General features: G+C 39.3%; 1 protein-coding gene across 1 annotated transcript in view; it reads right to left on the bottom strand.

Annotated features, from left to right (window-relative positions):
- Positions 1-13,887, bottom strand: part of LOC134804067 (plexin domain-containing protein 2) — a 48,855-nt gene that overhangs the window by 16,007 nt on the left and 18,961 nt on the right. Inside the window, exon 2 of the mRNA XM_063776964.1 lies at positions 12,752-12,946. Coding sequence (XP_063633034.1) covers positions 12,752-12,946 — 195 coding nt within the window. The remainder of the gene's footprint in view (positions 1-12,751; positions 12,947-13,887) is intronic.

Genomic DNA, 13,887 nt, shown 5'->3' with positions numbered 1-13,887 from the left:
TGAATCACAAATAATATTCTTCTATTCGATTCGACCCCTTGACAGACATATTCTCACAGAAGGAACCGAGACTCTTAGCCACCGCAACTCGGTATTTGGAGTCGATCTCCACACCCACGACTATACTGTCATAATTTAGTATTATTAGTTATGTATATATAGTATAGTAGTAATACAATAATTTGTTATGCTTATAACTTCCATGTGTGGTATACCTGTTAATGTAAGTTAGTCAATAAATAAATGATAAACGCGTCCAGGATAAAATGCGTCCACATTTTATCCGCGCATATTATGGACGCATTTTATCCAGATTGGCGGGAAACTACAAAAGACAGGGTTGAGTGGAGGAAGCGAGGGGAGGCCTTTGTCCAGCAGTGGGACACTAAACCAGGCTAATAATAAAAAAAGATAAATAAATGATAGAGAAAAAGTGGCCAAATCCCAAGGTGGCCTAGGCGGTAATCGAACCCGCGTCTTCAGCTCACGCGGCTAACACATGTTATACAGTGAATGACATTTTCCTACACCAAAAACGGTTGTATAACAAGTTGAATGAAGGAAATTAAAAAACACGACTAAGGTTGGGCGTCGCAGGCAATTTTAGTAGCCTATACATTTTAATATCACTTCCACAACTGAGACGAATATAATGCCTCATATTGTAATCCGTTAAACGGTGTAACAGTTTAAGCTATACGGCGTGCCAAAGTATTACAACACACATACATACCTATACGCTAAAAAAAATAACCCTTTCTCTAGAGTCGGATAAAAATATACCTAATAAAGACAATTTTCGAAACAAATTCACAAAACCAGTATTATGGATCACCGTCGCCATCAGATATATCGGAGCGGCCGAGGTGCCCGAAAATATCTGAACACGCACTCTAACGCTTTGACAATAGAGGCGTAATCAGATATTTGTGAGCGCCTTGACCGCTCCGATATATCTGATGGATGCAGCTACTTTAATAAATAAGCCATTCTTAAAAGATCTGGTATCGTCTTGGGTCGTCCCATTAGTTTTTCGTCAAGTTCTTAAATTAGTCCTATTCTGCTTTCGTCACTCATTCTACAATCGTCGGTGGCTTTCAATGTAGAATGAGTGACCAAAGCAGAATAGGACAAATTTAAGAACTTGACGAAAAACGAATGGGACGACCCAAGACGATACCAAAGATCTTAAGGCCTTGATCCAATCTGTTTAGAAATGCAAATGCACGCGTAATTGTATTCGCGATGCGTCACGTATACATACATATACGAGTAGGTACATATATAACGAGATAGTTCGCCATAGCACGAGTCATACTTAAAATATGTAAACAAAAGTACGGCAAATAACTTAAACATTACGCAAAGCAATATTAAGTGTTAACTAGCAAGAGCGACAGAGAAAGGGAGATTTTATAGTGTTCTCTTTTAATTTATACAAAACAAAATCATTAATTCGAAAGTAACTCCGTCTGTTACCTCTTCACGCTTAAGCCACTGAACCGATTTAAATAAAATTTGGTCTGGAGTTATTTTGAGACCGGCGAAGGGATATTATAGGGTAGTCTTCATCATATAATTGATCAATGCGAAGGATAATGATTGTCAAAGAAGCAAGAATAATTATTTAGGATACAAGTGCGGAAAGTAGGAAATTAGCAACGAGTCGAGTGGCTATATATTAAAACACGACCGAAGGGAGATATTTTACAGTACATATGACAATTAAAAACAAAGTTTATATCGTTTGCACTATACAGATAGTTTTATGAGTCAAACGGCTATAAGTATCGGATCTTCAATCTTTTATCCCCATTTTTGTCTACCGGATTTTGAATGAAATGAATACATATTTCTTATATTTTTCTTAAACATTGTCTGAAAAACACTTAGACAGTCTTAAAATAATGCCTAATTAATACGAAACGTTATGTAATCCGTTTAATACCTAAAAGTGTTGCAGTATCTACACCTAAGTAGTGTGTTGCCGTTCGGTCCGTCTATAATGTATATTTGTATAACACGGCTACGTGCAATTATGAAAATCTTCAAGAATCAAGAAACATGACGGCAAGACCATGCAGTACTTAGTACTAGCGAGTTTTTGGGGCTTTGGAGACCGAGATGAAGCCGTATAATACCGCTGAGGCTGGTTGGTGTTATGGTGATGTATCGAGAAATTCACATACTAAAAATCGTAAACTTCTGGATTTTTCCATGTTTTCCGGCATTTCGTCTTAAAACGAATGTAATTTTTATAAATTAAAATACTGCGTAAATTTAAGTAAATAATCGGATAATGGATTAGTTTTACTAATGAAATAGTATATAGGAACAAATAGATTTTATCTAATTATGTATAAAGTTAGATGTTATTGTTGTGTAGGCTGCATTCTACACTATGCATTTAAGGGCTAAAAACTTAATTGTCATCTAGCCTATTAGCATTTGTGTAAGATTGTTTCTTGAACCATATTGACCGAATTGAATGATTCATTTAACTCGTTCAAGTACACACAAACTTGCGTGCAACACAAATAATTACAATATCAGTTACAAGGCACCTCGAAAATCCAAAACACACAGTGGATTCCCACACTTGGTTAAATACACTTCAGACTTCGGAGAAATGATACTTAAGACCTTTAGTTATAAGCGCTAGAATTGTCTGAGGCATACAAAACATCGGCACCAGACTTTGAATGAAGAATAAATTAATGACCAATAGTGGTTCTTATTATCCTTGCAATAAGTATTAAAGTAGGTCGATTTATTGGTTATTAGTTGAACCGAACAATTGAATTATTGTAAGGTGGTGGTACTGGTTCTCGACGCGGTCCCAGTACGTGTTATCTTGAAACTTGAGTCATTGTCAATAGAGGTGACAGCAGGGTGTCATCTATTGGGCATTAGCATGTCGAGCACTAGCACCACCACCTTATGGAGTTTGTTTTTCGCTATAAACACTTAAAATAATCTAAAAAAATCAAACGAATGAATCCAAAAAGATCAGTAGCCTTACCACGACTGTCTTAGGAGTGTCAAACTTAACTTACTTTCTGTAAGTTACGTACAGGCTAGCGAACATAATACCAAGTGTTAAACTGGTGGTAGCAGTAAGAATCAGAATTTCAATTATTATATTTTTGGAAAACGCTCAAAAACTAATTGTGTTCTTTAAATCTCGATTCAAAATTCGAGTTAATACCAACAATACTGTTAACTGATAGTAAGGCCCACTTGCACCATCCCACTAACCCGGGGTTAAACCGTTAACCTAGTGTCAAATTGTATGGGTAACCATAGCAACTCCAGGTTTAACCGGCAGGCAAGTGGACCTAAATCTTATTAGTCTTATTCTTATTACAATTAAATATATTAGGTCTACGTATCACTGTTTTAGTACATGATTTCGGTACCTCTAGTGAAAATTTAATTAGATAGCTTGAGCTTACGTACGCGTTTGCGTTAAGTGTCATTTTGTATGGGATATTGAGTTTCCAAAACGTCCCGCTTGGCGCACTGTTCAAAATCCCATACAAAAATAAACTTAACGCGAACGCTCGCCACGTTATCGAATGAAATTTACTTAGAGCATTTAATAACTGGAGTGGCCATTAAGAGCTGAGGGGTAAGCTGCCGAAAAACTTGATTGATTGATTGAACACAATACTGAAAAGTACGGAACCATCGGTGGGCGAGTTCGACTCGCACTTGGCCGGGCCTTTTGAGCTCTAGTCAGACTTATATATTTACTCTAGTTCGTTAGACCGTCATATCCGTACATGTTTTCCCGGTAATAAGTGTTAATCAGAATTAACAGGTATTTGTTTTACAAGGGGGCAAAGTTGCTGTTTAACCGCTCGTGCTAATATTGATACCCGAGCAAGCGAAAGATTCCAAAATTGAACCACGAGCGTAGCGAGTGGTTCGAAAAACGGAATCTTGAGCGTTGCGAGGGTTTCAAAGCACGAGGGTTAAACAAAATTTGCCCCCGAGTGAAACACAACATTTTTCACCACTCCAACCTAAAGCAAATATTAAATGTAAAATATCAAACAAAATCAATCATCATTTAACCGTCAATCCTACCAGCAAACATAAGAAAACAACTCAAAAATGGCATTTGACATGCGCCCTTCTGCCTCGTTTCGACTGATGCGAACGAATTAGCTGTTTGTTACTTCCAACAGTTTTATTTCTATTGTGTTTAACTTAACCACATATCTAACTATATGAAAAGTCATGTTATAATATAATATAATAATTAGATAATTAATGTAAACAACGACAAGGGGAATCCTGTTCCACCGTGATACAGTTTTTACTAGTACGGGGATCAGATGACGCTTACTCAATGTTTCATTGCACTTACCTTAAAAACTTATGTGTACAAGTTATTTACAATGTTAAGTTCACCTTGTATCATTCATTACTTGTAAGCAGTTGTGAGCTATCATTTAGCTAAATAAAGTTATTATTATTATTATTTTTTTATTTGCTTACTTTGCCTCACATGTGAATAAAATGCAACTTGCTATCAGTTTTCGAAGTGCAAAGTAAGCCTTTCCGAGCTGGTGTGGTGAAAATATACATCTTTTGTTTACAAGTTAATGGTTACCGTTTAGATTGACCTACTAGTAGCGTGCAATGAAGTATTTAATTCAGACTACTAAGGCTCTGGGCGGCTAGAGGTTATTTCGTCATTTTGCGCAATCGCAATTGTTTCGATAACAATCGTCAGAACGAGAAATTATTGCTTTGTCCATTAGAGGGAGAGAAGCGGTGGAGGCCAAGCGGATCTGACGTCCGACTTTCAATCCGGAGGACGCGGGTTCTAACCCTGGCTCGTAACTTATGTACCTACGGAATATCATTTGATATTTACCACAAGCTTTTCGGTGAAGGAAAACATCGTGAGGAAACTTGCATACATCCGCGGAGAAATTCAATGGTGTATGTGAAGTCGCCAACCCGCATTGGGCCAGCGTGGGGACTATAGCCCAAACCCTATCGTGTTTGAGAGGAGGCCTGTGCCCAGCAGTGGGACGTATATAGGCTATTTTTTTTTTAATTTCCATCGAGTAATGTGGACATTTGAGGAACTGGACATTCGAGGCCAGAACCATATTGTTTGTAGATATATTATATTATTGAATTGCTATATTTGTCCAGACTTTATTTTATTTATTGGTATAACGGTATAATCATATAATGATTTATACCAGTATAGTATACACTGATGTGTATACCATACTGGTATATGTAGTTAGCACTAGTGGCTCTGTGAGCTGTAGACTAGGGATGTTGCGAATATTCGCATCCGCGGAAGTTCCGCATTATTTTCAAAATCCGCATCCGCATAACATCATAAGAACATCTTAGCGGCGGCGTACGTGCTAGGTAATTTCATCATTACCTATAACGAAATTGTCTAGATCCAGAAAAGTCGGCCAAAAGTTACTGTTTATTAAATATAACGCACCTATACACTCGCGTGCAAAAGTATTGCATCACTTTGCATTTTTTCGTCCGCACCCAATATATTTGTAAACTCGTTAATTTCACTAAATTATTTTAATGTAATCATGTTCCTTGAAGTTTTAGCTTTACGAAAAGTAAAAAAATATGGAAACCGACCCAGTATTTTTCAAATTATCGGCATTTTCCCGATTTGTGAGCGGTTTCACGTTATCACGCGCACGAGTTGCGCTACCCTTGACCCCTATAAAACGGGGGGCAGAAAGGGGTTGTTATCAGTCACTTATCAGAAGTCGATCGTTACATATCTCCGCGTATTTTCCCGTGAAAAAGACCTGGAAAAATGGAAACCACTGAAGCTGAAGTCCGCCAAATCGTCCAGCCCCTGCAAGCGGGGCGTAGCCAACGTTCAGTAGTTGCCGAGCTGATTTTAAGCCAATCTGCAATTTGTAGAGTTTACCAGAGGTTCCAGGGGACTCGATCCTTTACTTCAAGACCAAGAAGCGGCCGCAGAAAGTGTACATCAGAGAGGGACGACCGCTTCTTTGTCACAACATCTCTCCGAGATCGACACCAGACAAGCATTGCCATCCAGCAGCGTCTGCGTGAGGTACGAGGAGTGGCTGCCAGTAAGTGGACAATAAGAAGAAGACTTAAGAAAGCGAACCTGATACCCAGGAGGCCCGCAGCGGGGCCCAGATTGCTGGCGCGACACCGTACAGCCTAAAGAGAGTTTTCTGAAAATCACAAGGACTGGACCATTGAGCAATGAACCCCAGTTCTCTTCTTGAAAGAGTGCAGAATGTGCTTGAATGGATGTGACCAAAAAGGAAGAGTCTACAGAAGGCCAGAAAAACAGTTAGTTCATTGTTACTTCTCCGAAAGGGTCGCCAATGGCGGTGGATCCGTAATGTTCTGGGGCGGCATTTCCTACGACGGGCGGACAGAGCTGGTTTTCGTGCCTGGCGAGGGCCGTGACAGTGGATTAACCGCTGCCAAGTACGTCACTGATATCCTGGAGGAACATGTTGTTCCTTATGCCGGTATTTTTGATGAGGGGTTCATCCTACTGCAGGATAATGTCCCGTGTCATACCCCTAGGGCCACCGCAGCCTACCTTCTCGAAGTGGGCATCGACACCATGGACTGGCCAGCGATGAGCCCGGACCTTAACCCCATTGAACACGTGTGGGACTACCTAAAAAGTAGGGTTTGGGAGCGGAATCCTGCCCTGGTCAATGTTGAGGTGCTGAAGGGAGCGTTGCTGGAGGAGTGGGGCGCTATTCCTCATCATCACATTAAAAAGTTGATGAGGTCTATGAAAAACCACTTGGTTTGTGAAAGAAAGGCTGTGGGTGGCAATACCAAGTATTAATTAAATAATAATAATCGATATTGTATTAAAAGAATGACTTTTATTCTTAAGTTTGCAGATTTATTTTTGGAGCATTATGCGCCTACTTTCAGTTTTCTGTTTTTTTGTAGTCTTCAGATTCGAAATTTCATTGTATTTGCCATTTTTCTAATGCGTTACATTATAAGCTTTCAGTTGATACCTAAATTTTCAGAATCGGGTATAGAATTACAAAGATATTGGGTGCAGACGAAAAAATGCAAAGTGATGCAATACTTTTGCACGCGAGTGTATTCGTGCTCAAATACTAAACGTTTCGATTTTTTAAACAAAAGTTACTAAAATGTAATATTTCAGGTTTTAAACGTAAGTACATAAGTCTTGACATCCGCATCCGCGGATGTGAGTGTTTAAATATCCGCATCCGCGGATGTCAAAAAAATCTGCATCCGCAACATCCCTGCAGTTTAGACCCCGCGTTAAGCTTATTAATGTAAAATTGAAAAACACTTTCGTCAAGTCGTTATCACAATGGTCTTGGGCGCCATAGACGCTATTGGCGCTATAATTACAGTTTATTGGAAATAATCGCTTTAAATATGTGCATTCGGTAAATAGATATACCAGATCATGCATGCACGGATTTTGTTGTGCAGCCTTTATGTCTCTTCAAAAATACATAAATCGTATAAGTTGAATCATCAAGAGCGTGGAATTGCATATGTAGTAGTATTGTTTGTTTACAGGCATTCTATATTTGAATTTTCTATTTTCTTGTACTATCAGCATACAACCACTACAAATGCAATTCCATCTTCTCGATAATTCAACTATATCTCTCTATTAATTTACTGGTGGTTGTATTGAATGAATGTGCCCATTTTCGGACGGCAGATAGGGTTACAGGTTATCAGCGCAGATAACCTGTGGTCTACAAATACACTTGCATAAATAATGAAACATACCTTTAAACGAGCAATTCTTGTTTATTTATATATATATTTCGGGATCTTGGAAACGGCTCTAACGATTTCAATGAAAGGCCATAGTCGGTTTTCCATAGTAAGTTGGCCCTTAAATCAATTTGATTCGGGTTTGTTTTGTGAGTACCTCTTATGGTGAAGGATATTTTTGCTGAGTATCAACATCCTACTAGTGACTGTTTTAGACTTATGACATTATTAATTTTTTTCTTTAATGTATTGTTTTTCGGGGTGTATTCAAGCGAATTGCGTCAATTTTTTAAATAGTGTTCTTTATTTAGGTATGCATCGATACTCAAAAAACGGATACAGGTTGTCATATAAAAAAAAGGAAAAAAACGTAAAACAAAAATAAAACTTTTTTTTTATGACGTGGTGAAGTAGTGACACCGTTAATTTTTTTTTCTAGTTGTCAAACTCTTCGATTCTGTTTGCGATTTATTATCAGGTTGTCGTATTTAAGAGTAAAATAATTACAACTTAATGTTTGTATACTACATTGAAAAACACCGATTGAGTACAGAACTTGACCACACACATTGCTAATTTTTGACAGGAAGTACCGTTTGGAAAATTTTGATATTTAGGCAAGTAGTAGGCCAATGTCTAGCCTACAACTAGAAAAAAAAATTAGAGGTGTCACTACTTCACCACGACATAAAAAAAATGTTTTATTTTTGTTTTACTTTTTTTTCTTTTTTTATATGACAACTGGTATTCGTTTTTTGAGTATCGATGCATATCTAAATAAGGAACACTATTTAAAAAATTGAAGCAAATCGCTTGAATACATCCCGAAAAACAATACATTAAAGAAAAAAAAAAAAATCATAAGTCTAAAACTGTCACTAGTAGGATGTTGATACTCAGCAAAACTATCCTTCACCATAAGAGGTACTCACAAAAAAAATCCGAATCAAATTGACTTAAGAGCGCTCTTACAAGAAAAGTCGAAATAATGCAAAATTGATGATACTAGTCGACAAAATTCAGGACTTTGCGCTCATTATTAGAAACAATGAGTACTTGTTCCAGTAAAAGCGTCTTCTTATCTTTATAAATATCGTTGTAAATATTAGAAAAAGGACTTATTAAATTAGTAATGATTTTTTTTCTGATGGTCGTTTCCGAAAAACCCCGTGAAGCACTGAATGGCGAGCTCTTATTTGGAAATGTTGAGAATTTTACTCTGCTAAACCTGGCTATTTTGTATTACTAATACCCTGTACTTTAGGCATATCAAACTATATTTTTCCTACATACCTTTGAGAAAGAGAAAATCAAAGTAAAACGAACTCGATTTTCTCTCCGAAACAAGTGTCAATTCCTACGAAAATCTACTTAATATCCAAGTCATTTTCATACTCAAGCAATCTGCAACGTTTGCTTATACTGTTGGTATACATTAGTGTTTATGAAATTCTACTATAATTTTTTGGCAATTTTTTGAAAACTACTCTATATCACCGATGACGCGCGCTGCGCCAGCTCAGTGCCGCGGCAGAGCTAGTAGAGGCAGGACGTGTGTCGGTCGGCTCCGCACATTTTCAACGGCGACGACGAGGTTTTTTATCATTGTGTGCGGCGGGCGCCGTGTAAAACGCTATACTGTGTGCGTGTAAACCGCAACGAGAGACTTTGATCCTAGCACTGTTTTTATAGTATTATAATTTATAATGGTACAGTTTAATAAACTACCGGACAGGATTAAAAATATTTGAAACGACCTGACATTCTATATGTATTTATTTGACTCAAGATAGTACTCAGGGTCTGATGATGGAGCCGGAAGGTGGTCACCGGTACCAATCAACCATGCAACTAAACCACTTCGTGTTTGGGCTCGTTTGATTCGGCTCAACAAGATCTTTGACTTAAGATAGTACTCAGGGTCTGATGATGGAGCCGGAAGGTGGTCACCAGTACCAATCAACAATGCAACTAAACCACTTCGTGTTTAGGCTCGTTTTATACGTCACAACAAGATCTTTGACTTAAGATAGTACTCAGGGTCTGATGATGGAGCCGGAAGGTGGTCACCGGTACCAATCAACCATGCAACTAAACCACTTCGTGTTTGGGCTCGTTTGATTCGTCTCAACAAGATCTTTGGCACAAGATAATACTCAGGGTCTGATGATGAAGCCGGAAGGTGGTCACCGGTACCAATCAACCATGCAACTAAACCACTTCGTGTTTAGGCTCGTTTGATTCGTCTCAACAAGATCTTTGACACAAGATAGTACTCAGGGTCTGATGATGGAGCCGGCAGGTGGTCACCGGTACCAATCAACCATGCCACTAAACCACTTCGTGTTTAGGCTAGTTTTATTCGTTTCTATAAGATCTTTGACACAAGATAGTACTCAGGGTCTGATGTTGGAGCCGGAAGGTGGTCACCGGTACCAATCAACCATGCAACTAAACCACTTCGTGTTTAGGCTCGTTTGATTCGTCTCAACAAGACCTTGGACACAAGATAGTACTCAGGATCTGATGATGGAGCTGGAAGGTGGCCACGGGTACCAGTCTACCATGTAACTGAACCACTTCGTGTTTGGGCTCGTTTGATTTGTCGCAACAAGATCTTTGACACAAGGTAGTACTGAGGGTCTGATGATGGATCCGGAAGGTGGTGACCGGTACCAATCAACCATGCAACTAAACCACTTCGTGTTTGGCTTCGTTCGATTCGTCGCAACAAGATCTTTGACACAAGTTAGTACTCAGGGTCTGATGATGGAGCTGGACTGTGGCCACGGGTACCAGTCTACCATGTAACTGAACCACTTCGTGTTTGGGCTCGTTTGATTTGTCGCAACAAGATCTTTGACACAAGGTAGTACTGAGGGTCTGATGATGGATCCGGAAGGTGGTCACCGGTACCAATCAACCATGCAACTAAACCACTTCGTGTTTGGCTTCGTTCGATTCGTCGCAACAAGATCTTTGACACAAGTTAGTACTCAGGGTCTGATGATGGAGCTGGACTGTGGCCACGGGTACCAGTCTACCATGTAACTGAACCACTTCGTGTTTGGGCTCGTTTGATTCGTCGCAATAAGATGTTTGACACAAGATACTACTCAGGGTCTGATGATGGAGCTGATGATGATAGACAGGTACCCGTCGCCACCTTCGCGCTCCATCATCAGAACCTGAGTACCACCTTGTGTCAAAGATCTTGTTGAGATGAATAAAACGTGCCTAAACACGAAATGGTTTAGTTGCATGGTTGATTGGTACCGGTGACCACCTTCCGGCTCCAACATCAGACCCTGAGTACTATCTTGTGTCAAAAATCTTGTTGAAACGAATAAAACGAGCCTAAACACGAAGTGGTTTAGTTGCATGGTTGATTGGTACCGGTGACCACCTTCCAGCTCCATCATCAGACTCTGAGTATCACCTAGTGTCAAAAATCTTGTTGAGACGAATCAAACGATCCTAAACACGATGTGGTTTAGTTGCATGGTTGATTGGTAATGGTACCTTCCAGCTCCATCATCAGACCCTGAGTACTGTCTTGTGTCAAAGATCTTGTTGAGACGAATCAAACGAGCCCAAACACGAAGTTGTTTAGTTACATGATAGACTGGTACCCGTGGCCACCTTCCAGCTCCATCATCAGACCCTGTGTATCTTCAGTGTCAAAGATCTTGTTGAGACGAATCAAACGAGCCTAATCATGTTACTACATGGTTGATTGGTATCCGTGACCACCTTAATCATCATCAGATCCTCAGTACCAGTTCGTTTTTAAACCCTCGTTGATACAAACTTTACAACCTATAGGTACCAAATGCAATGACGAAACATGTAAATAAGCGAGTAGGTAGGTAGGACCTATAATTTCTTTCGAGTAATATCATCATAAGTACGAGTATGGGGCTATTCATAAATTACGTCGTTTCAAATGGGAGGAGTGGGGGGGGGTCTGGACATCGGATGATGGTAACATGACGTAGGAGGAAACAGATTCATCCGAAGCTTGATTTTTGGATTATTTGAGGGGTGGGGGGGGTCAAAAATCGTCAAAAATAGATGACGTAATTTATGAACAGCCCCTATGTACATTTGCACTGCATTTAGTATTTTCGTACTTACCAAATAACAGTTTTAGAACTTTAAAAGTTAAGTACAGTTAGTGTTGTTATGGTTGATTTCAATATGCTTCGCGAAGGATCAAGAATGTTTAATCCATCATTGTAGTGCGAGTGTGGTAGAAGGGATCGGCGTACTGAGCTCGCACGGCCTGCCGCAGCGCGTAAAATACCTAAACTCGCTCAACGCCGAAATGTAATAGCGCTCTTAAGGGCCAATTTACTATGGAGAACCGACAATGGCCTTTGCTATAGGTACGGGGGCGATAAATAGATAAACACTTTATGCATTTCCACAACATACATGGTAATTACAAAGAGAGATTTATTAAACATTGGCATGAAGCTTAAATTAAAAGAAAAATAATAAATCGATCTAGCTAGGTTTTATCTCTGGGAAAACGCGCATTTTTGGGTTTTTATATGTTTTCGAGCAAAAGGTAAAATACAATTTTACGAGGGTTATTATGAAACTAACTTATGGCTGTAATTTCGTCTGCGTGGAATGAGGATGATGATGATTTATAAAAACTAGCCTATGTCACATCACATCACAAAACGGTTGCCAAAAATTGTATTAGCAATCTTGAGGCCTTCCTCTAGTAACTTCTTCATCGACCACATACGTGCCAATAGAATTTCAGCTTTAGCATTCTGGTTTTAGGGTTCAAATTAAATTGGACTTTCGGGAAATGTCACTTGTCTTCAAATGAATCATCAAAGCAGGATTAATGGGATTTTTGGGCAAACCTTGTAGATTGGTGCGGCCTGGAAGAGGGTTAAACTTATTTTTTTGTAGTTAACAAGAAATAAATTTTATTTCAACTTACTTGCAAGAGCCGTGAGATTAGTAGTCCTATTGCTGTCCTCAACCGTGGCGTTTGTCGGCGGCGGCGCGTCGGCGATTTTCGGCGCGGCCGGCGCCGGTACCGGCGCAGCGTTCGGCGGTGGGGGTGGCGCGTCCCGCTTTTGACGGTACGGCACGAAGTCTATACCGGTCTCGTGGGTACTGTATTGCCATGTTGCTGAAAAAGGAAATATTGTATTTAATTATTATTATAGAAATTCATGGTGGTCCTTGATGAATGAAAAAAATGTAAGAGAAGTAAAGCCTCTAACATCAACTTTTGTGGCTCTTTCAGATGCCTAGACTCTTCTCTTCAAGAGTTTGCCGATACCTCAAGAATTGGCGGAAAGCCCAGTTTTCAAGAATTTACCCTAAAAAAAAAACGTGTCCTTACCGACGATGTAAAGTTGTAAACCAACTGGTAAATATGGAATTTACGGGCGGGAAAACGTAATTTTTCAGTTTTTCTACATTTCTATTTTGTATTCTACAATTCTATTAATAGTCCAGAGAGTATTTCACATAACAACTTCGCGGGTAACAATTACCAAGACCAATTATTGTACTACGCGCTCGAACGAAGCAGATCCCAGTACGGCATCATTAACTGGGGACATACGACGGTCTAGTTTCGGCGCCATGTTGAATGGTAATAATTGCCCGGCGTCGTCGATGGACATTCTACAATTAGGTTGACACATGTTGAATAGTAATCTTGTTACATTGGAACAATTGCTGGTAAAATTTGACCCAAACACACTCATAAAATACACATATGGCTCAGGATATTACATAAGTTAAGGTGAGATAGATATATAGATAGGATAAGACATTTTTTGTTGCTACAATAGGCTAGATGACAATTTTTCATTTATGATACCAATCGATTAGGTTTGTGTTTAGGATCAAATGTCTAAAGGACCCATTGCATAAAAGCAATGCAAAAGACAGAAATGATAGTGAAAGCCCGACAGTCGTGCTTCACTCGCTAAACGCTCCTAACGAAACGATAAGTGAACGTGACGTCAAGGTCACTGAGCGTCCATCTTGAAGTATGGACAAAACAAGAAAATTGCGTTTTTGTCGGTGAAATATTGCGTTTATGTATACAGGGTGATC

Source organism: Cydia splendana, chromosome Z (genome assembly GCF_910591565.1).
Source record: "Cydia splendana chromosome Z, ilCydSple1.2, whole genome shotgun sequence".
NCBI classification, from domain to species: Eukaryota; Metazoa; Arthropoda; class Insecta; order Lepidoptera; family Tortricidae; genus Cydia; species Cydia splendana.
This window is presented reverse-complemented; position numbering and strand designations above follow the sequence as displayed.